Source organism: Geotrypetes seraphini, chromosome 15 (genome assembly GCF_902459505.1).
Source record: "Geotrypetes seraphini chromosome 15, aGeoSer1.1, whole genome shotgun sequence".
Lineage (NCBI taxonomy): Eukaryota > Metazoa > Chordata > Amphibia > Gymnophiona > Dermophiidae > Geotrypetes > Geotrypetes seraphini.
The window spans coordinates 67,822,208-67,845,011 of record NC_047098.1 but is presented as its reverse complement, the minus strand read 5'-3'; the positions used below and the strand labels follow the sequence as shown (position 1 = coordinate 67,845,011).

Genomic DNA, 22,804 nt, shown 5'->3' with positions numbered 1-22,804 from the left:
ACCGGTAAGCCTCACCTCAATAGTGTGTAAACTCATGGAAACACTAATTAAGTATAAATTAGATACGATCCTGAACGAGGGAAATCTCCGGGATCCCAGTCAACATGGATTCACCAAGGGTAGGTCATGCCAGTCCAATCTTATCAGCTTCTTTGACTGGGTAACAAGAAGACTGGACTCAGGAGAGTCCTTGGACGTCGTGTACCTGGACTTCAGCAAAGCGTTTGACAGCGTCCCACACCGCAGGCTGCTGAACAAGATGAAATCGATGGGATTAGGAGAGACTCAACTGCATGGGTTAAAGATTGGCTTAGTGGCAGACTTCAGAGGGTGGTGGTTAACGGTACCCTCTCTAAAATGTCGGAAGTGACTAGCGGAGTGCCACAGGGTTCAGTCCTGGGCCCACTCCTCTTCAACATATTCATTGGGGATCTGACTCAAGGGCTTCAAGGCAAGGTAACCTTATTCGCTGATGACGCCAAAGTATGCAATATAGTAAACGGTTATAATCTACAGGATGCTATGGAGCAAGACCTGCGTACTTTAGAAAGTTGGTCCTCGATCTGGCAACTGGGCTTCAACGCCAATAAATGTAAGGTCATGCATCTCGGTAACGGAAATCCTTGCAGAACTTACACCCTGAATGGAGAAACTTTAACCAGGACTATGGCGGAACGAGACTTAGGAGTAATCATCAGTGCTGACTTGAAAGCAGCCACTCAAGTGGAGAAGGCTTCATCTAAAGCACTGCTATGATAGCCTAGGACCATTCATACCACGTTATAACATCACACCATCAATATATGAAATTATAAAACAACGGAGAAAAATAAACCTCAAGTGTGAGAGGCCGGGACTACACAAGTACCCGAGTCTATTCACATCATCACTGGTTTATAAAAAAACTCCGTGTACATTTAAATCAATACTTCTTCATATCACCCTGAAACACTTTTGAAAATATTCCTTGAAAACTCTTAAAAAATTATTGAGTGTGAATGAAGAAGTATTGATTTAAATGTACACGGAGTTTTTTTATAAACCAGTGATGATGTGAATAGACTCGGGTACTTGTGTAGTCCCGGCCTCTCACACTTGAGGTTTATTTTTCTCCGTTGTTTTATAATTTCATATATTGATGGTGTGATGTTATAACGTGGTATGAATGGTCCTAGGCTATCATAGCAGTATTTTCAATGCGTCTTTACATTTAGTCTGACTTACACGATTGAATTCCCACATATATTTTGTTCATCTAAAGCACGACAGATGATAGGTTGTATCAAGAGAAGCTTCGTCAACAGGAAGCCTGAAGTCATGATGCCATTGTACAGAGCCATGGTGAGACCTCATTTGGAATACTGTGTGCAATTTTGGAGGCCACATTACCGTAAAGATGTGCTCAGAATTGAATCGGTTCAGCGGATGGCCACCAGGATGGTCTCGGGGCTAATGGGTCTTCCGTACGAAGAAAGACTGAGCAAATTGCAACTCTACACTCTCGAAGAGCGTAGGGAGAGGGGAGACATGATTGAGACATTTAAGTACATCACGGGACGGATCGAGGTGGAAGATGATTTCTTTCTTCTGAAGGGACCCTCGACCACAAGAGGTCATCCGCTCAAACTCAGGGGAGGGAAGTTTCGTGGAGACGCCAGGAAATACTTCTTCACGGAAAGAGTGATTGAGCATTGGAACAAGCTTCCAGTGCAGGTGATTGAGGCACGCAGCATCTCAGACTTCAAGAAAAAATGGGATACCTATGTGGGATCCCTACGAGGGTCATGCCAAGGGATAGGGTCACTAAGGTATAGACTTGAAAGAGCGGGTCAGTAGAGTGGAAGTATAATTACAATCATACTTAAGGGGGTCATTAGACTTAATAGGGAGGGTCAATAGGGTGGGCAGACTTGATGGGCTGTAGCCCTTATCTGCCGTCATCTTTCTATGTAGAGTAGTAGTATTAGCAATGTTCTCCATCCAGATCATAATACTCACCAGAGAAGAATACAGAGAGGAGAAGAAACGATACAGCCTTCGTGGAGGACTGTGTATCCTCTTATCTGCATTGCATAGCCACTGCAGAGCAGAGATGCTGAAAAGATTTAGGAAGAGTTTAATGGACCACTCATCCAGACACACCTTCTCTCAGCAAATCACAACATTCAACAGCAGCAGTCCTGAAAACGCAAAAGGTAATAACCCTTCCAAGTGGCACACCAGCCTCGCTTATAGTCAGGGCCTGCAGCCTCATTACAGTCAAGAAACATTGCAAGCCAAAACACAGTTTTAAGGGTTATTTTTTTTTTGTTACAAAGCATGCTTAGACTTTGTTTATTATATTTATGTGTTATGCTGCCACCTGCTCACATTTTTAGAAAAGTACATCCACATCCACTGATTCTCTGGCTGAGCATCTTATTAGATGCATTTAAGAAAGATGAGACTATTTCTACAGTGCTACTAGAGGTACACAGAATCGTCAACATCCATTAAGCTGTGTTTTTTCCAGTTCCTGTTATCTGTTTCAACAGATTTGTGGACCATTGAGAAGCGAGTCTGCCTATCTACAAATACCACTGCATGCAGCAAGAACCAAAATTCTCACACTGCTTACCTGATACAACCATCAAAGATGCCTGGGCGGAACGGAAGCCCTTGCCCCATGTCACCAAGGATGAGATCCCCTTCTATCTCCTGCTCTACTGCAACATCTGCACAGAGGAGCAGGACAAGCCCCATCACTCAATGTAGAGAATTTCCCTTGCACAGGGTGTAAAGCACCTCACACAGAATCAAATGCACCAACCATTGTTTCTCAGTATAAAAAGAAGAGAAAAAAATGATACACAAAGCAAACACAGAACATTCTTAATAAACACTTTTCACAGATGGATCTAAACGAGAGATGGAGCAAGAGAAAACCAAAAGCCTAGCGTCAGCACAGCCTTTCAGACACATCTCACACATAGAACAAGGATCACTCTGTAAAAACTCAAGACAGGTTTACACTCAGAATAGTTCCTTAACTTGTCTGGAAAGGATAAAGGATGCACCATAGCCCACACTTACCAAGCATAGCCCGACTGATGTCAATCCCAACCCAATAATGGCCTTGCTCAGATATGTAATCCCCACTCAGTCCAGAGCCACAGCTGGAAAGAGAAAAGAGGAAATCAAAGTTCTCCAATCAGAAACTCCCTCTCACAGGTACAGCAACACAGAATCAATGCAGCCTACATAGACACAGCTTACCAGTACAACCATGTCTAATCTCTCTATTTATTAGGATTATTTACCGCCTTTTTGAAAGACTTCGCTCAAGGTGTGTATAGCAAGAATAAGTCAAACATAAGCAAGACAATTAAAACAGTAAAAAAACAAACTGATTATAATACAAAGTATGGCATTGTATGTTACTTTACAATGTCAACACAATGTGCAATAAAACTTTTTTTTTATTTTTTTATTTATCAATTTTATACAATATTTCCAAGTATAACATCTTGTACAGTAAGATTATAATAAAACTAAGAGGTGAAAAAGAAAAATACAATATAGAAGATATTTACATCTTAACATCTTCTCCTTATAAGAACAATCTCTAGTCCACAGTTAATTTATAATCCAAGACTTCAATAGAGTGACAAATAACAATCTAGAAAGATCAATATAACTTAATCTTAAGGAAATCTAAGTGACTGAAGTCGCGGGGTGTAATTAATAAAACATTTTAATAGACAGCACAAGGAAGAGGTCGGCAACCTGCAGCTCTTTCACCTCATGGCTGCAGCTCTTCCTGACCTGACATACCTGCGGGCCTCCTGAAACAGCAACAGTAGTGGTGGCCAGCCGGCAGAGGCAGCGCTGTGAACAGACTGCTTGTGGTCACAGCGCCAGGGTCTTACCTCTGCCAAGGCAATGATGACACCAAAAGCAAAAGACTATGGATGAGATGTTCCTGATGTAGGTCTTTATTCACTCAATACGAATCCAATGAAATTCCAAGACCAATAAAAATCCACATGTGCATAAAATAAGGATCCAACATGGTCTGTGTTTTGACAAACACGTCTTCTTCAGAGGTCCTACAAGTATGAATGTAAGTGTAAGTATGAGACCTTGTATAATGGAAAATGGATGAAGGTGAAAATGGCAAGAGCACATGAGAATTAGTCATATGCAAAAATGGAATGCTAAAGAAGAAAAGCGATTCAAGCCAAAAAAACACAAAAATGGTGATAATCTATGCAAAATTGATTGATGATGCAGCAGAAGCATCGTAGGTAAAAGAAACCTGTGTAGAACTTACACGCTAAATGGTGAGACCTTAGCTAGGACCACGGCAGAACGGGATTTAGGAGTAATCATTAGTGATGACATGAAAACTGCCAATCAAGTGGAAAAGGCTTCCTCCAAGGCAAGGCAAATGATGGGTTATATCTGAAGAGGTTTTGTCAGCAGGAAGTCAGAAGTCATAATGCCACTGTACAGATCCATGGTGAGACCTCATTTGGAATATTGTGTTCAATTCTGGAGACCACATTACCGGAAAGATGTGCTGAGAATCGAGTCGGTACAGCGGATGGCCACCAGGATGGTCTCGGGCTCAAGGATCTCCCATATGAAGTAAGGCTGAATAAATTGCAGCTGTACTCGCTTGAGGAGCAGAGAGAGAGGGGACATGATTGAGACATTTAAATATATCACGGGCCGTATCGAGGTGGAAGAGGATATCTTCCGTCTTATAGAACCCTCATCCACCAGAGAACATCCGCTGAAAATCAGGGGAGGGAAATTTCATGGTGACTCCAGAAAGTATTTCTTCACCGAAAGGGTGGTCGATCACTGGAACGAACTCCCACTGCAGGTGATTGAGGCAAACAGCGTGGCAGATTTTAAAAATAAATGGGATATTTACATGGGATCTCTAATGATGTAAAGGAGGGGGTGAGTCGGCAAAATCAGGGCGAAGGGTCACTGGAGTGGACAGACTTGATGAGCTGTGGCCCTTTTCTGCCGTCATTTTTCTATGTTTCTAAGCAGAAGAAAGGCCCTGGCAGGGTGGCTAAAAGCAGACTGTTCATAGAGCTGCCTTTGCTGGTCAGTCACCACCACTGTTGCTGCCTTGGGAGGCCCGACTTGTATAAAATTATGCACATGAACTTCTGAGGGACAATGCCAAACTTCCCCCAAGCCAACTCAAATGCCTGGTTTTGAAACACAACAACTAACTGTCAAACAACTCAGATGTTTGCATTCTTTGAGATTTTATGGAGTACTTACAATCCAATCATCATCGAGAATGCTTTACAAATTACACTATTATATTCATATATACTGTAACTCGGGGCTAGCCCAAGGATATATGGTGCCCTAGGACTGCATGAGGGATGGGGAGGGGACAGGGATATGAATGCTGGACCGCAGTTTGGGGGGGAGAAGACTTCCATCTACTCACCAAACATAAGACAACTATGTGCGGAAATACAGTGTCAAGTCTCATTAATAATAATAATAATAACAACTTTATTCTTCTATACCGCCACAGTCGAGAAGACTTCTAGGCGGTTCACATCGAAGAAGGCTGGACAATCAGCGAATTACAGAATGCAAGAAGAGGGGGTACAACTTATTACATAAAAAATAGATAAGAGGACAACATATTACACCGAGGTTGAACAGAGGGAACATATAACTTAATAAGTGGTGAGGTTTCAGTTTAGGAGATGAATTTGTCAAATAGTGTGGCTTTAATTGCTTTCCGGAATGCACCATAGGTCAGCCTGGTTCCGTTAATGTAATTTCCCAGCCAGGACTGCTGTTTACTTGCTTGGTACATGAAGGACCTGTCCAAGAAGGATTTGTATTTGCAGCCTGTGATCTTTGGGTATGTAAATATGTTACGGTTTCTGGTTGGTCGTGAGGGGTTATGTAATGTGAAATTTGGTAGTAGGTAAGAAGGTGCTAGTCCCCAGGCCTGCTTAAAACAAATACAGGCAAATCTGAATAGTATTCTCGCCTCCACTGGCAACCAGTGCAGTCTTCTGTAGTAAGGGCTAATGTGGTTGTTTTTTCCTCAATCCGAAGATCAAGCGAACTGCAGTGTTTTGCACTATTCTTAATCTTTGTACTGTTTTCTTTGGGATACTTAGATAAATGATGTCCAGAATTGATAGGCTCAGAGACTGCACCAGTAATCTAACGGATGTAGCGTCAAAAGTATTTTTTGATGGTCCTTAGTTTCCACAGAGTACAGAAGCATTTTTTCACCACCAAGTTCGTGTGGTCAGCCATGGTTAGGTGTGTGTCCAGTGTGATTCCCAGTATTTTTATGGTTTTGGAGATGGGGAATTTGTGGCCGTTTAATTGTAATGATGTTCTGGTAATTTTGTCCTTTGGTGTTTTCTGTGTTTAGTTTCAGTTTGAAGTCGATTGTCCATTTTTCGATTTCGGTCATTATGTGGGAAAGGTGATCTATAATTTCTTTTGTTATGTCATTTAAGGTGATTAAGATAGATATATCATCTGCATATATATAAAAGTTTAAGTTTAACTTTTGTAAAAGATGGCCTAGGGGTGAGATGTATATGTTGAATAGTGTGGGAGATAGTGGAGAGCCTTGGGGAACCCCCAAGGGGTTTTTCCATGGTTTAGAGTAACTCCCATCGCTGGACACTCGGTATGATCTGTTTGTTAGGAATTCCTGGAACCATTTCTTTACTTTTCCCGAGAGTCCTATTGCGTCTAGGCATAGTAGCATTATTTCGTGGTCTACTAGATCAAACGCACTACTAAGGTCTAGTTGTAAAATCAGAGCGCTTGTACCTTTGCTGAAAAGAGCATAGAGGTGGTTTAAGATGGAAGCTATAACTGTTTCCGTACTGTATCCTTTCCGGAAACCTGATTGATGTTCACTAAGAATGTTAAATTTATCTAGGTAGTTCACTAGTTCCAAGTTGACTAATCCTTCCTGTAGCTTAGTGAATAGGGGGATGCTCGCTATAGGTCTGTAGTTGGATGTTAGGGCTATTGAGTTTTTCCGATCTTTGGGGATAGGTGTGATCAGTATGTGCCCCATATCCTCATTCAATATTCCATTAGTAAGAGTTAACCAGGCGAATAGTTCCTTTTTAAAATCAGGTGGAGCAACTTTCATGATCTTAGAGGGACATTCATCCAGTAAGCAGTTTGATTTAGTGTATTTATTGAACAAAAGTTAAGAATTGGTGCCAGTTTGGGAGCTCAAAATGATTCCAGAGCATGTCTGCTCTGGACTCTTGTTCATGGGATCCAAAATGGCATTCTGTGTTGGTTTTGGGCATAGGTATTGTTTCTCTTAGGTCGGTGATTTTATTTTTAAAGAAATTAGCTAAGGTTTGAGCAGATGGAGTGCACTCATTGTGCTTTTTTAGGATCCGAGTTGTGTCTGTTATCGTTTTTACTAGTTTTTACAGGTTCTTATGTGCTAATTTACTTTCTTTTAGCTTCTCCAGACAGGCATAGGTTCATCTTACAAGCGGGTTACATCTCATCATGACCAGAAGGTGGAAACAGACAAAACTTTGGAATAGTACATATCAGGTGACTCCTCCCTAATTACCTCAGTCTGCCAAATAGCCAAGCAGAATTAAGAACTAAAATAGAAGAAAATAGGACCCCGAACAGGAGTAACAACTAATTTAAAAAAAACAGGAACGCTGTTGGAAAATGCACAGGAACAAATGCAAATGGTAAAGGTCCCCACAGCTCATCAGCTGAGCCACAGCCGCTGTTCTTAGCTCTCCCCGGCCCTAGAAAAATACTAGAATCCACCAAAAAAGCAAAATCTGCAGGCAAGAACAACACAATAGACAGGGTGGGGTCCTATGCCAGTCTGGAGAGACTAAAAGAAAGCAAATTAGCAGGTAAGAACTAGAGAATAGAAACATAGAATATGACGGCAGAAAAGGGCCGACGGCCCAACAAGTCTGCCCAATCATGATCCCTTCCACCCTCGAGAAACTATCCCCCATCATACCTCTGTAGCGACCCCACATGTTTGTCCCATCGTCTCTTGAACTTGAGCATGCTACCAGCCTCGACTACCTGACATGGAAGACCAATCCATCTATCAATCACCCTCTCGGTAAAGAAGTATTTCCTGGTGTCCCTATGAAATCTTCCTCCCCTAAGTTTTAGCGGATGTCCTCTTGTCACCATGGGACCCCATCCCATCCACACAAGCCTCAAATAGTTTTATACTGAACTTATTTTATTAAAGTATAAAAAGAAACAATATTCTGTACAATTGTCATTTTATAAATCAAAGTTCTGGCTGCTGAACTAGAGAAAGATGTTCAGCTGGCAGGGCTTTGTTTATAAATGTTTATCAACACAACTAATATACTACTACTTTATCCTAAAGCAAAAAAAAGAAAATACAGTCAAACCTCGGTTTACGAGTGCACCGTTTGCGAGTGTTTTGCAAGACGAGCAAAACATTTTTGCAAATCGTGACTTGCAAACCGAGCATTGACTATTATATATATGCAGCTGTGAGGGAATCACCAGCCTCTATGGTGGTAAGGGAATCTTTTTTCCCCTCACCATCAGCGGCTAAGGAAATCCCTCCATGGACAGCAGGGGAAGACCAGGCTTCCCCACTATTCCCTAACGACTCGCGAGCCACTGGTGGCGGGAAACCCTGGCCGCCAGCAGCCACTGCCGAGGCTCCTCCACCGTTCCGACCTGCCCAGCGTCTACACAGGCCGGCCACGAGTGCCTCGTATCTGCAGCAAATTGAGCACTTCTTCCCCTGTGAAGTGCTCATTGCTCCATACGCGGCCTAACTAAAGAAAAGTGCCAGTTAGTAGAAAAATACAGTAATTTACATTAAGTTTAAAGGGAAAGCAACCCTTCAGACTGGCACAACCTCAGGATTTTTTTTTTCCTCACAGAACAGACTGCACTTGGCTCTCCAAACAGTATGCCTTAACAACTAGGGGGAAAGGCTTAGTTGAGGCACCTCAAAAAAAATGTTGTGGGAGAGGGACTCAGCATGTGACCCCGCCGGGTTTGACACCCCTGAGGTTGGACAGACCCCCAAACATGGTCCACCCAAGCTTAATCCGGCACCAAAATAGAATCAAAAAGCCCTAAACAAATTCCAAAAGCCCTACCAAGGGAGATGGGTACAGCTCACCACACCTGCTGGAGACTGAGAGAAAACTAGGGAGGAGTCACATGATATGTACTATTCCAAAGTTTTGTCTCATTCTCCACCTGCTAGTCATGTTGAGATATAACCCGCTTGTAAGATTAACTTATGCCGGTCTGGAGAGTTGCTAAAGAAATTGTTTCTTTTTATTTTCTGTAAGTACTTGAAGTTTTGTTTTTGTATTAAATGCATATGTACCCATATTGCATTAAAAAGCTGTATTTCAAACCCCCTTCTCTACTCATTGTGGCTCTTTGTAAATCTTAGGTTAAACATTTAGGATAAAATGGCTTTGCTTTAAAAAGACTGCTGACCCCTGGCATAAGGTGTAAGCAAAGGAGTATATAGATAGGAGACAGAGTAACAGTGGTTAGAAAATAAGGGACTAATTACATGTCATATGTCTCTCATATGTCACAAAGGGCCCCTTTGCTTTAAAAAGACTGCTGACCCCTGGCATAAGGTGTAAGCAAAGGAGTATATAGATAGGAGACAGAGTAACAGTGGTTAGAAAATAAGGGACTAATTACATGTCATATGTCTCTCATATGTCACAAAGGGCCCCTTTTACAAAGCTGCAGTAGCGATGCTGCTGTGGTAAATATCGCGGCAGTGTCGTTACCGCAGCTTTGTAAAAGGGGTCCAAAATGGCTATCCCTATGAGACAATAAAATACAGAACATCCCTACACTGTTAAATATACACCTGATTTCTTCCCCTCTCCCAACTCATCTAACTGTCCCTCCCTTCCTCATCCCTTTCCTGACTCTCCAAGAAAACCCAAGCCTCCTCCTTATCTCCTCACATACCCAACATCCAAGAGGTAAGAGGGTCGATTTTCTGGCAGACACAAGAGTTCCACAGCTCTCTCCGACATCTGCGTCTGGATCTCAATCATGCGTGAGCTGCAATAAGAAAGAGCAGAGAATGTATGGCATAAATCTGTAAAGATGGGGAACAGATGCAAAGCATAAGCATGCCATTGATTGCACTGGATATGCTCCTCTCACACCAGCTAGAGTCTGCCCTGCCTTCGTCAAACACACGCACAAAGAAACCAGTCACAAGTTCTTACTTCTGTGTGTATTTCCTGGCTTCCTCTTCATTGTAAAACTAAGAAAGAGAAAAAGGCACAACATAAGCAAGAGCAATTTTTTTTTTTAGATGAAGATCTGGAGGCTGTCCGCAGTGAGGCCCAGCGACTACTAAACAGACAGACTCTAGGCTCTACTGTAGGGTTAGAAGCAACAGGTCACATTAATACTCATACAGTGTATCTCAGAATTCAATTTAAGTGCATTTAACATACTATTTGGCATTTTCGTTACTTTGATTCCTTTAGACTGGAATGTCTGACCAATTTTATTCTATTAAAAGGAAAACCCCTCTAAAGCACCACATTCTGTGCTACATTTCAATAATGCATACGGATATGCTAGTCTAGGATAAAGTTTGTCACTTTTGGCCCATTGCATCTAGGCACTTGCTATTTCAGTTTCTCTATGCCAGTGGTCTCAAACTCAAACCCTTTGCAGGGCCACATTTTGGATTTGTAGGTACTTGGAGGGCCTCAGAAAAAATAGTTAATGGCTTATTAAAGAAATGACAATTTTACATGAGGTAAAACTCTTTATAGTTTATAAATCTCTCCTTTTGGCTAAGTCTTAATAATAATATTCTCATTTATAGCTAGAGACATATGATCAAGAAACTGTTTTATTTTACTTTTGTGATTATGATAAACATATCGAGGGCCTCAAAATAGTACCTGGCGGGCTGCATGTGGCCCCCGGGCCACGAGTTTGAGACCACTAATTATCTGCGTTTATTAGGGTAGGGGCCAAAGTCAGAAATGCAGCAGCCTCAGGGCTCCTGCTGGCCAGCTCTTCGCACAATATTCAACAGAACTTAAGCAGATTTCGCGTGTGACTACCGAAGCACTATCCAGTCTGGAAATGGAGCAGAGGTGGAGCTGGACAGTACTGAAATTCAGGGTTGGTGCCCACATGACTATAGTAGGACCACATACTTGCTTACTTACTGGCGGTACCAGATACCTTCTGGGGGCTGCTACTAAATATCTGGTCTAGGCCAGCATATGGCAGCCAACATTTTTTAAAAACTGCTTCTTGCCGTGAGCTGAACACTGCCCAGACTGTAACACTCAGGAATCTCATTGCTGGGACCACAATGATATTTGAAAAAGAAAGAGTTAAAAAATAGAACAATATTAATGTTTATGCAAAATTTCAAACACTACCACCACAGAACCGAGCTATATATGTCCACATGAGAAAAGAACAAAAATACAGATGATTTCTTCTGGGAAAACGTTTGACAAATATTCATTTTAATGTTCCATTCCACTAAGAAGAATTCAGCTGGACCGAATATCATATTTTACTACTCGGCCGAATATGAATAATGAAAAAAGTGATTTGGCTGAATACATTACTGAATACGAATAAATGAGAACTGAGCTTCAACATAATAATAATAAAAAAGCAATGTGAAATCAGAGCTCTTTCAGTAGGATTTAGCACAGTAGATTATTAAGCCCACAGGGAGTTAAAGGGCTTTGTGGCTTTTGCTGCATGGCAACTACTAGCACAGCTTTGTAAAGGAGAAATTAGGTTCTTCCTGTTAATTTACTTTCTTTTAGCCTCTCCAGACTGGCATAGGTTAATCTTACAAGCAGGTTATATCTCATCATGACCAGCAGGTGGAGACTGAAACAAAACTTTGGAATAGTACATATCATGTGACTCCTCCCTAATTACCTCAGTCTGCCAAATAGCCAAGAAGAACCCAGAACTATAAACAGAAAACAAACAGAACTCTGAACAGGAGTATCAACAAAAAGGAACGCTGTTGGAAAATTCAAAGGAACATATGCAAATGGCCAAGGTTCCCACAATTCACCAGCTACCCCAGCCAAGTCACAGTCGCTGTTCTTATATCTCCCCAGCCCTAGAAAAATACTAGAAACCGACCGAAAATACAAAATCAGCACTCGCAACACCCACAAGAACAACACGACAAGATACATGGTAGGGAAGAAGATTAAGAAGAGGATAAGCACGGTAAAAACGCTAGAGCAAGCTTAGTCCCTTTTTAAGGACACAGTCACCAAGGAGCAAAATCTATACATACCGCCTATCAACAAGGGATCCAAGAGGAAAAAGAACAAAGAACTGGCATGGCTCACTGTAGAGGTGATGGAAGTGATCAGAGACAAGAAATCTTCGTTTAAGGAATGGAAAAGGTAAAAAACGGACAAAAACTGGAACAAGCACAAACATCAACACAGGTGCCATAGGGCAGTAAAAGGGGCCAAAAGAGACTACAAAGAAAAAATAGTCAAGGAGGCAAAAAAACTTCAAGCCTTTCTTTCAATATATCAAGGGGAAACGAGCCGCGAAGGAAGTGGTGGGACCGCTGGATGACCATGGAATAAAAGGAGCGTTAAAGGAGGACAAAACAATTACCGACAAACTGAACACATTTTTTGCGTCTGTATTTACTGAAGATTTACACAGCATACCGTAACCCATCAGGCTATATGCTGGAAACGAAGATGGAAAGCTGACAGGATTGACGGTCAGTCTAGATGAGATGTGTAGGCAGATTGATAGGCTTAAGATCGATAAATCCCTGGGACCGGATGGCATCCATCCGAGGGTCATCAAGGAACTGAAAGGGAACATAGCTGAACTGCTTTAACTAATAGCCAATCTGTCGATCAAATCGGGAAAGATTCCAGAAGACTGGAAGGTGGCGAATGTTATGCCGATCTTCAATAGAGGTTTGAGGGGAGATCAGGGAAACTACAGACCAGCGAGTCTGACCTCGGTACTGGGAAAGATGGTAGAGGTGCTGATAAAGGATTGCATCATTGATCACCTTGATGGACATGGGCTGATGAGGACCAGTTAGCACGGTTTTAGCAAAGGCAGATCGTGTTTGATGAACTTGCTGCACTTCTTTGAGGGAGTAAACAGGCAGATAGACAAGGGCGACCCGGTCGACATTGTATATCTGGATTTTCAGAAGGCATTTGACAAGGTTCCACATGAACGACTACTTCGGAAAATTGCGAGCCATAGAATCGAGGGTGAAATACTCACGTGGATTAAAAACTGTCTGAAGCATAGGAGAGTGGGGGTAATACTCGGACTGGAGGAGTGTCACCAGTGGAACATGCAAGTAGGTCTACGACAGGGCGAGAGAGGTTAAATAATCCCGCGGCTGAACCGCCAGATCAAAGTGTTTCCCTGCAAAAAGGTGGAACTCCGAGAGCCCCGTTAACCCCCTTCAAATCTAACCATAACATTAAACAAACACACAAAGGAAAATTCACACAAAATTTAAAAAACACAATGGCTACTAAAAGACATCTACAGGAAGAACAGTCACCTCAGTAGGTAGAGTTGAAAAGAAAAAAGGCCGAAAGAGAAAACCAAAGACGAACAAATACATCTGTTGAAGAACAGGAATATGAACGTTAAAAAAATGCAGAACAAAAACGAATTAAAAAGGCAACTCTGACTATGGAAGAAAAACAATCACTGCATCAGAAACATGCAAAACAAAACAGCAAAGACGAGCAAGTATGTCTATTCAAGAAAAGGAAAATCAACATCAAAAAAACGCAGAACGAAACAGAATTAAAATAGCAACTCTTACTCCAGAAGAGCAGCAATCACTGTGTCAGAAATATGCAAAAAGAGAAAAACAAAGGCGAGCAAATATAACTATTGAACAAAAGAAAAATCAACGCCAAAATAATTAAACACCACCAAAGAACTACAACAGAAACTGTTACTCCAGAAAAACAACAATCACAAACAAAGCAACACGTCAACCTATACCAACCCATTATAACGCATCTGTCACAGAAGAAAAAAAATCCATACCCAACAGTCAAGGACCAGAATACAACCAATGGCAGTTCTGAATGACATGCAAAATATTAATGACGACAACATTAAAAGACATACATGTGGATATTTAGATCACATCTGCAACTTTTGTAATGCTAAACAGTTTGAAGCAGAAAGACCTTCAGATTGTAAATTTTCACAATGTTGCTCAAAAGGAAAAGTACATCTTCCCCCAATTACTACAAATCCTTTCATCCAGCAACTCATGACCGGTCAACATCACTACAGCAAAAATTTCTTCAATAATATACAATCCATAAATATTGCCCTAGCATTTGCCTCCATGGGAGCAAACACCTCGTGGCCATGGCCCATACTGTTTCCGCATCCATGGATCAATTTGTCACAGAGTAGGCACACTACACCCGCAACAGGGACAAAACAAATAGTATGCACAATTATATATTTTAGATCCCTCTGAAGCTGCAGAACAAAGAGTGCTAATTTCACCTATCTCAGGAATAAATCCAGAACTTATGCAAACACTAAGCACACTTATGGCACAATACAATCCATTTGCAGAGGACTGCAAAATATTGCAACAGGTTGTAAAAGAATATGAAGAGGATGCCATCAGAACAGGCAATGTTACTAAGGAGGTAACTATGACAATAGTGCAAGATCGTAAAAATGACCAAAGGTGCTATAACGCACCAACACATAATGAAGTTGCATTTATTTTTCAAAATAATGACGGAGAACCACCACTTGAACGAGATCTCCTTATACACTGCAAACCAAGTGCAGACAATCTATAACACAAAGGATAACACAAAAAAATTAGTGTCCTTGATCCTTTTTTTTTTTATATATCATGTTTATTGAGGTCAACCAAAGCAACAAAGGGCATACAGGAAATACAAATGCAACCCGGAAATACAGATGCAAACAAATGTAAGCGGCTGGGAAGAGTGCAAAAACAATACAGGACAAGCAGCCGCACCAGCAGAGAGCACAGTACTGGCATAAAGGTTACATGGTATACATTCGAAAAACTAAAGAACAACAAAAATGCCATAAGAAACCAAAACCAAAAGAATGAGGAGCCAGCTGCCCCCCACCCCCCTGAGCACATAAGACAAAAACTAGTAGAATAATCAATAAACAGGTGGGGCTACGGAGCAAAACCAGCTCCCCAATCCAGGAGATCAGAAACAATGAGCGGCAGATATCTCCCATCCGCGCTTTCAAAACACAGCAACTACTAGAACAGCCCAGTTCCCCTACCTGATCCCAGAAATTTTTTGTCATAGAAACGTAGTACCTATCCCAAAGAATCCCCTACACAAGATACATCACCCACACCAGTCACCACAAACCAATCACAGTCATGCACACACCACACATCCTCCCCAAACAAACACCCCTACCTCCCCTCCCCATAGCGAGAGACTAGAGGCTTCAGTGTCCTTGATCCCAATCTGGAACCCATGGTTTACCCATTGCTCTTCCCATATGGGGATCAAAGCTGAGGAATTGACATACCTTTGCAACACAGACCACAAGCCTTAGTAGGCTTAACAAATCATTCAAGAAATCCTAGAGTTAGGGTAACACAAATGCAATATTATGGGTACCGTCTTTCCATCAGAGATGTCTTTAATCCCTTCTTACATGCTGGCTGGCTTACACAACAATATATCGTAGATGCATATGTCAAAATTCAAGCCAACAGACTAAATTACACGCGCCCAAATCAGCCAAAATTAAGAGTAGAAAAATACTCAGGATTAATGTACTATTTAATTAATGAAGCAGGCCAAATTCCTGGAAAAACTTATATTTTGCCTTCCTCATTTACAGGTAGCCCCAGAAACATGCTACAAAATTATCAAGATGCAATAGCAATTGTCAGAAAATATGGCAAGCCTGATCTTTTCATTACAATCACATGCAACCCCAAATGGGAAGAGATTGTTCATAACCCACATGGTCAAACTGCTGATACACGCCCAGATTTAGTTGCAAGAGTATTTCACATAAAACTAAAAGTTCTGATCAACGATATCTGAAAAAAACATATTATCCCAGGACAAGCAGGCATGATATTCCGTTGGATGGTCGGCGCCCAGGCAAAGGATGCACCAGCGATGCGGGTCTGTGAGAGATAGAAGACGCTCGCACCCGGTGCACTTTTTAAAGCCCGTAATGGGCCGGGACATCCAGGCGGCCCCGGCCAATCAGGCCTCGCGGTCGCGGCGATCCGGGAGCCCCCGGATCGCGAGAAAAAGGCGCAAAAAGCACGATGAGCAGGAAGAAAATAATTTTTGTTATGCACAGCGACTTTTGCGAAGAGAAAAGAAAAAAAAGAAAAGGTTAAATCGCGGTGCAAAGAAGGCACTAGGGCAGCGCTAAGAAAAACGTGTCTTCTTAGCATAGCGGAAAAAATCGAACTGGAGACCACGAGGAGGGGATGCGCCCTCTGGTGGAGCAGGAGGCACACATGCGTGGTGCAGCCAGCAAACTTGAATCTTCAATCAAGTTTGCTTGAAATGCTGTCCGCATCGGGGCTCCGTAGATGACGTCACCCACATGTGAGAATATATGCCTGCTGTCCCTGGATAACACCTGTTACGGTAAGTAACTGTGCTTTTTTGGACTAACGGGTTTACCACATGCTCACATACTACTAATTCTCAAAAATTATAGTAAACCAAAAACAGAAGAAGTGATAGACAAAATTGTATCTGCAGAAATTCCAAATATAACCACCACTCCTCGCTTATATGCAATTGTAACAAAACATATGATTCATGGACCATGTGGAGTACACAATCTAAATTCTCCGTGCATGACAAATGGCAAATGCATTAAGGATTACCCAAAGCCATTTCAACAACAAACTATTGCAAATATTAATGGTTATCCCAAATACAGAAGACGAAACGCAGGCCAAATTTCAACGGCAAGACATCTAGCCTTCAAGTACAATTGCCACATTAATGTTGAAGACTGTGCTTCTGTGAAAAGCATCAAATACCTTTTTAAATATGTATACAAAGGTCATGATTGTGCAAATGTTGTAATTGAAGAACACAGTAGTTTAAATCATGATGAAATTAAAACTTTTATGAATTCAAGATATGTGAGCACTCCAGAAGCAGCATGGTGTTTGAATGGATTTGAAATGCATTATCACATACCATACACAGATTAGCGGTAAATCTGTCTTAACGAACAAACTATTTTTCAACCCAAATAACATTTCCACAGCAGCACAGATAGCTTCACAACGCAATATTCATTTGACAGCTTGGTTCAAACTAAATCAAGACCACAAAGAAGCAAGGAGTATATTATACCCAGACATTTCTTTACACTATGTGTTTGATTCTGACCATTGTACTTGGAAATTACATCAATAGGGTGCTGAAAAAGTTATTGGATGCATGTATTCTGTGAACTTACTAACCGATCCAGTACGCTACTCTCTGCGCCTCCTATTGCTCAATGTTTCTGGTGCACAATCCTTTGAACATCTAAGAACTGTAAATAGAAATACAGTGGAACCTTGGTTTATGAGCATAATTCGTTACAGAAGCATGCTCATAAACCAATTTACTCGTATATCAAAGCGAGTTTCCCCATAGGAAGGGAAGCTCGTTTGATTCGTTCCCCTCCCCCGAGGCCACCGGTGCTGCTCCACACATCCCCGCGATCCGGCATCCCCCCCCGGCCACGATCCAGCATCCCCCACTCACTCACCCAAACACAATCTCTTACCCCATCTCGGAGAGAGCGAGAACTAGAAGGCCTTGAGCATGCGCAGATGCTCAAGGCCCAGCCCAAGCAAGAGGGAGGATCTCTGGGCACCAGCATGTCCTGTGCATTGGTGCTGGTGCCAGATCGGGGTAAGAGATTGTGTTTGGGTGGGTGAGTGGGGGATGCCGGATCACGGTGGGGGAGGGGGCGACGCGAGTGGGGTGGGGATGCTGGATCGAGGAGGGGGGGATGTCGGGGACTCGCAAATCGAGTAAAGTTCGGTTTCCAAGGTGCAGATTTTGCAAATGTTTTGCTCATCTTGCAAAACACTCGTAAACTGCGGCACTCCTAAACCGAGGTTTGACTGTATCTACCCCATTTTCCATGAGGTCACCAAACAAAGAGGCCTCATTAACGATGATAAAGTATGGGACAGCACTCTGGAAGATGCTGTCCAATACAGCATGCCTAAACAACTAAGGGAACTATTTGCATACATCTGCATATTTGCCTCCCTACAAATATGAATGACCTTTTCCTAAAATATGAAGAATACCTTATTGAAGATTTAGTTCACACACATATCACTCACAATAATGAATGCACTCTATGTCGTAACATAGCATTCAAAGACTTTTCCAACGTTTTACTACTACATGGAAAAAAGTGTGAAGATTTTGGATTACCATACACACTACCTACTAACAAATTCCTATGACCAAAACTTTGAAAAACAACAGCTGAACAAATGATGACAACCTTAAACATAGATCAAAAACAGCTTTACAAGAAATATTGTCAGCAACCCAAAATAACAACCTCTCCCACTGTTGTTTCTTCTTGGATAGCCCATTGCACTCCCTGTAGCCTCCACAGGTATAGCAGCAAATCTTCTTCAGGGTGGGAGAACATACCACTCCCAATTCAAATTACCCGTGCCTATACTTGAGAACTTAATATCAAATGTGTGTCTAAATTCTACTGATGCTGACAATTTATGATCCACTAAACTAATCATTTGGGATGAATGTATTATGGCCCCCTCTATAGCTCTTGACAAACTACTGCAAGAAATAATGGATAACAACAAACCCTTTGGAGGAAAAGTTTTCTTACTTGGTGGAGATTTCCATCAAACACTTCCCGTGGTGCCTCATGCTGACCGGACAAAAATTGTAGAGGCATGTATAAAGAATAACACAACCTGCAGCCAAAATTTAAAGTCCTCACCTTACAAACAATATTCGCTAAGTCAACACTGATTTCAGCATTTAGCTTAAAGTTGGTAATGGTGATACACCACACATTGACGGTTTACCTGATGACATCATTGAAATCCCTTCCCAAATTTTAACCACAGAAAATATCATCAAAAACTTTTTTGGAGAAAAAATTACTATTGCAGATATTCCAAAATTAACAAAAAAAAATCTATACTTTGCCCAAAACACCATAAATGAAGAGGTACTCAACATTTTGGAAGGACAAACTGTAACATATCTCAGCTCCACCTCAATTGATGACTGAACTCAAGCAGACACACAAACTATCCCATAGAGTTCCTCAATGAACTAACTCCAACAGGAATGCCAAAACATAAACCCAACCTTAAAAAAGGAGCAATCATTATGCTGCTTAGAAATCTAAATACTAAAAGAGGATTGTGCAATTAATTGTGCAAACATTAATGACTTAAAGAACAACCTCATCATTGCTCAAGTAATAACCGGTTCAGCAGAAGGAGAATTAGTTTTTATTCAACATATTGATTTGGCTCCAATATCCACTGATTTGCCCTTTACATTACAAAGGCAACAATTTCCAGTCACATTAGCATTCGCCATGACAATAAATAAAGCTCAGGGGCAAACTTTTAGAAAAAGTGGGCATTTACCTACAAGAACAAGTATTCAGCCATGCCCATTTATATGTAGCTTTTTCTAGAGTTAGGAGTTTTCTGACATTCTGATGACAGTTGTAGACGGCCCTAACCAAGGAAAACTATTGCCAAACTCAAACAGAATTTTCAAAAGGAATATTGTCTATAAGGAAATTTTATAGATATGACATTAAAAAACACAAAAAACAAAATTTCTTAAATTAATCTTAATAACAATAATAATAAAACCCTTAGCTGCACTTGCACACTTTTAAACTCCATGCCTGTACATGCACAGTATAATATAACCATCAAACAGAGAAGCATCTGAGCACCAGGCATTCCTTTATACCCTCGACTTAGAGTTTCTTATGTTGTCTGGAAAGTATGTGTTATGTTCAGTTGACGGAGATTTGGGGTAACTGAGGCTTTGGTCTACATGTTTTCATGGATAGTTAGTTGGGGAGGGGGGAGCAGTTTGGAATAAAAATACTGCCATTTAGAGTGTTGCAGGAGAGAAGGATCTCACGAGATGAGGAGATTTCTCAGACATTTTGGGTTTTTACCCCCCTCCCCTGTGCTGCAAAATTTCTTCTGCACCTCCCTCCGGTGCGTGCTTCGTTGTGGCCGGCTTCCTTGCTGCCTGTTCAAAGCCGTAGACATCGGCTCCTCTTGCGATCTGCGGCTGCGTTGGAAGCCTACTCTCTGACGTCGTGACATCAGAGGGAACGCTTCCGACGCCTGCGGCTTTGAACAGGCAGCAAGGGAGTCGGCCAGAAACAAAGCACGCGCCAGATGGAGGCACAGAAGAAAGGAAGGGAGAAGGCCATGTTGGGACTCGCAAAGGAGCAGAAGCTGGGTCACGGGTTGGACACTTGATTTAAAAGTTTGCTGCCGCTGGTTAAGAATAGCAGCAGCAGCAGAATACAGAGGGTGGTTCCGGTGGCGGGCCCATGCCTACTAGGCCCTGCCCAGAGCTTAAGCCCATGAAGTTGAACAGATGCCCAGAATAGCTCTCACTTCTGACAATTGTACAAACTTACTACATTTCTTTCTTTAAGTGCCAGCAACATCCACAGTACTACACATATAAAAGACAACCCTCAAGCTGCCAGGAGATATTTGGTCCAGAGCTAAGGACTACATTCAGAGAAGATGCATACTGAGTGGAGTGGAAGGGGTAGATGTGAATCACTTGTTTATTCTTTCCAATAATACTAGGACTCGGGGCATGCAATGAAGCTACTAACAGGAGAAAATATTTCTTCACGTAATTAAATTCTGGAATTCATTGCCAGCCAGAGCATATGGTGAAATTAACTTATCAGAATTTAAAAAGCTTTGGATCATTTCCTAAAACAAAAGTCCAATCGGTTTTATTCTTTGGTATATTGCCAGGTACTCACCAGCTCCGGGGGCCCACGGTGCTCTGGACGCTTCACGCTGCCCGCCATGCTCCAAGCATTGCCACGGCTTCCGGGTCAGCCCTCCACCGCGCATGCTTAAACGTCATCACGCCCGTTCTTTAACCCTTGCAGGTACAGGTTGCTACTCTCATTGGTGCAGCTCCTCCCGATGGCCGCCTATCACGCTTGCGCAGTTTTCGTTGCCAGGAAGTCAAGGTTAGCCGGCCGGGAAAATGGTGGAGGTGGGGAGGCGGTTGGCGGCGAGTCCGCTTTCGTTGCTCAACTGTGGGCCGCTCTCGGCCTCGCAGCTGTTCGCAGACGGAGCCCGCAAGGGCGAGAGCGGCGGCGGCGCCAGGGCCTACGCCAACGCCAGCACCCCCCGCGCCTACTACGAGATCCTGGGGGTGTCGGGCAGCGCCACCCAAGCCCAGATCAAGAGCGCCTACTACCAGCAGTCGTTCGCCTGCCACCCGGACCGCAACGCGGGCGACGAGCGCGCGGCCGAGCGCTTCAGCCGCATCAGCGAGGCCTACCTGGTGCTGGGCAGCGTGGCGCTGAGGAAGAGGTACGACCGCGGCCTCCTGAGCCCGGAGGACGTGCGCAGGGCCGTCAAGCCCTCGCGCGAGGCCGAGCCCGAGCCCCGACGGACGCGCACCGCCGCCTCGCTCCGCCGCGACCCCGCCAAGGCCCTGTTCAACTTCGACGACTTCTACCGGGCGCACTACGGCGAGCAGCTGGAGCGGGAGCGCTCGATGAAGCGCCGGCGGGACGAGCTGCGGAAGCTGAAGTCGCAGCGGCTGGAGAAGTGGGAGCGGCTCCACCTGACCGAGGTGTCGGCGGCGCTGCTGCTCCTCGCCGCCACCTGCTTGCTCGTCAAGCTGGGCTCGAGCGCGTAGCCTCTCGCGCGCCGACTTCTTCCCGCCCAGCGCTCGCGCTCTCTCATCATGTGCAGCTGCTGCCAGGACTTCATTGTTGAGCGCACATTATAAACGGTCTTGCCACTCTGATTGCTAAGACTCCTCCTGTTTCTAGCGTGGGATGTTCCATTTATACATGTTATAAACGAATGGCTGCATTGGGAAGCCCATGGAGGGCTCATCTTGCTCTTCACCCCAATGATAGAGATAATGGGCAGACTAGATGGGCCATTTGGGGCTTTTATCTACCATCATGTTTCTAAGTGTAAGCCAGTACATGGAAGGGTTCAAAAAGTGTTCCTGGCTCACTCACCATTTTCTCCTTAGTAAAGGCAGGGGCTGCAACTAGGAGCAAACTAACTTTTTCATATTCTCAGAGTGCCTTCTACAACCAGGGATTCTCCCTTGATCTGAATAGTCCAGAACTTTCTCTTTTCCCTTTGTGCTGCAGTTGAGAAGCAGTACCATCCATGTGCAATAAACGTGTCCTGGTTTGTTTTGTTAGGGGAGGTGGTCATATTTTAGAGTTGTCCAACATTAAAGCTGAAATATCCACCACACAGTGAAGCTATTTCATTAATAGCTTGTTCCAATTTTATTTCCATGTAGTTGTATGTTGTTTTACCTACTAGAGATGGAAAGGGAATGTGAATTGCTAAACAGGTAGTTTAATATAGAAAAAAAGGCTCACAGCCTGTGTAAAAGTGGATGCCTGAATTGCTCCTTTATATATTAAAATTCCACAGGAAACAAAATAC

At 42.8% G+C, this 22,804-nt stretch overlaps 2 protein-coding genes across 2 annotated transcripts in view; one reads left to right on the top strand and one right to left on the bottom strand.

Moving 5' to 3' along the window:
- The window catches only part of BUD23 (BUD23 rRNA methyltransferase and ribosome maturation factor), a 34,764-nt gene extending 13,531 nt beyond the window's left edge, over positions 1-21,233 (bottom strand). The window contains exons 1-6 of the mRNA XM_033922511.1: positions 21,130-21,233; positions 10,275-10,312; positions 10,009-10,104; positions 3,073-3,155; positions 2,618-2,714; positions 1,999-2,095 (exon numbers count right to left, since the gene is read on the bottom strand). Of these exons, the coding sequence (XP_033778402.1) occupies positions 1,999-2,095; positions 2,618-2,714; positions 3,073-3,155; positions 10,009-10,104; positions 10,275-10,312; positions 21,130-21,177 (459 nt within the window). The 5' untranslated portion in view covers positions 21,178-21,233. The remainder of the gene's footprint in view (positions 1-1,998; positions 2,096-2,617; positions 2,715-3,072; positions 3,156-10,008; positions 10,105-10,274; positions 10,313-21,129) is intronic.
- Positions 21,234-21,325: 92 nt separating this feature from the next.
- DNAJC30 (DnaJ heat shock protein family (Hsp40) member C30) lies at positions 21,326-22,604 on the top strand. Its single transcript, XM_033922513.1, has one exon. It carries the CDS (start codon positions 21,363-21,365, stop codon positions 22,023-22,025), a length of 663 nt encoding a protein of 220 aa, XP_033778404.1. The 5' UTR covers positions 21,326-21,362; the 3' UTR covers positions 22,026-22,604.
- Positions 22,605-22,804: the final 200 nt, after the last annotated feature.

Excerpts from the sequence above, each read along its gene's own strand:
- DNAJC30 (XM_033922513.1), top strand. The coding sequence starts at position 21,363 with ATGGTGGAGGTGGGGAGGCGGTTGGCGGCGAGTCCGCTTTCGTTGCTC.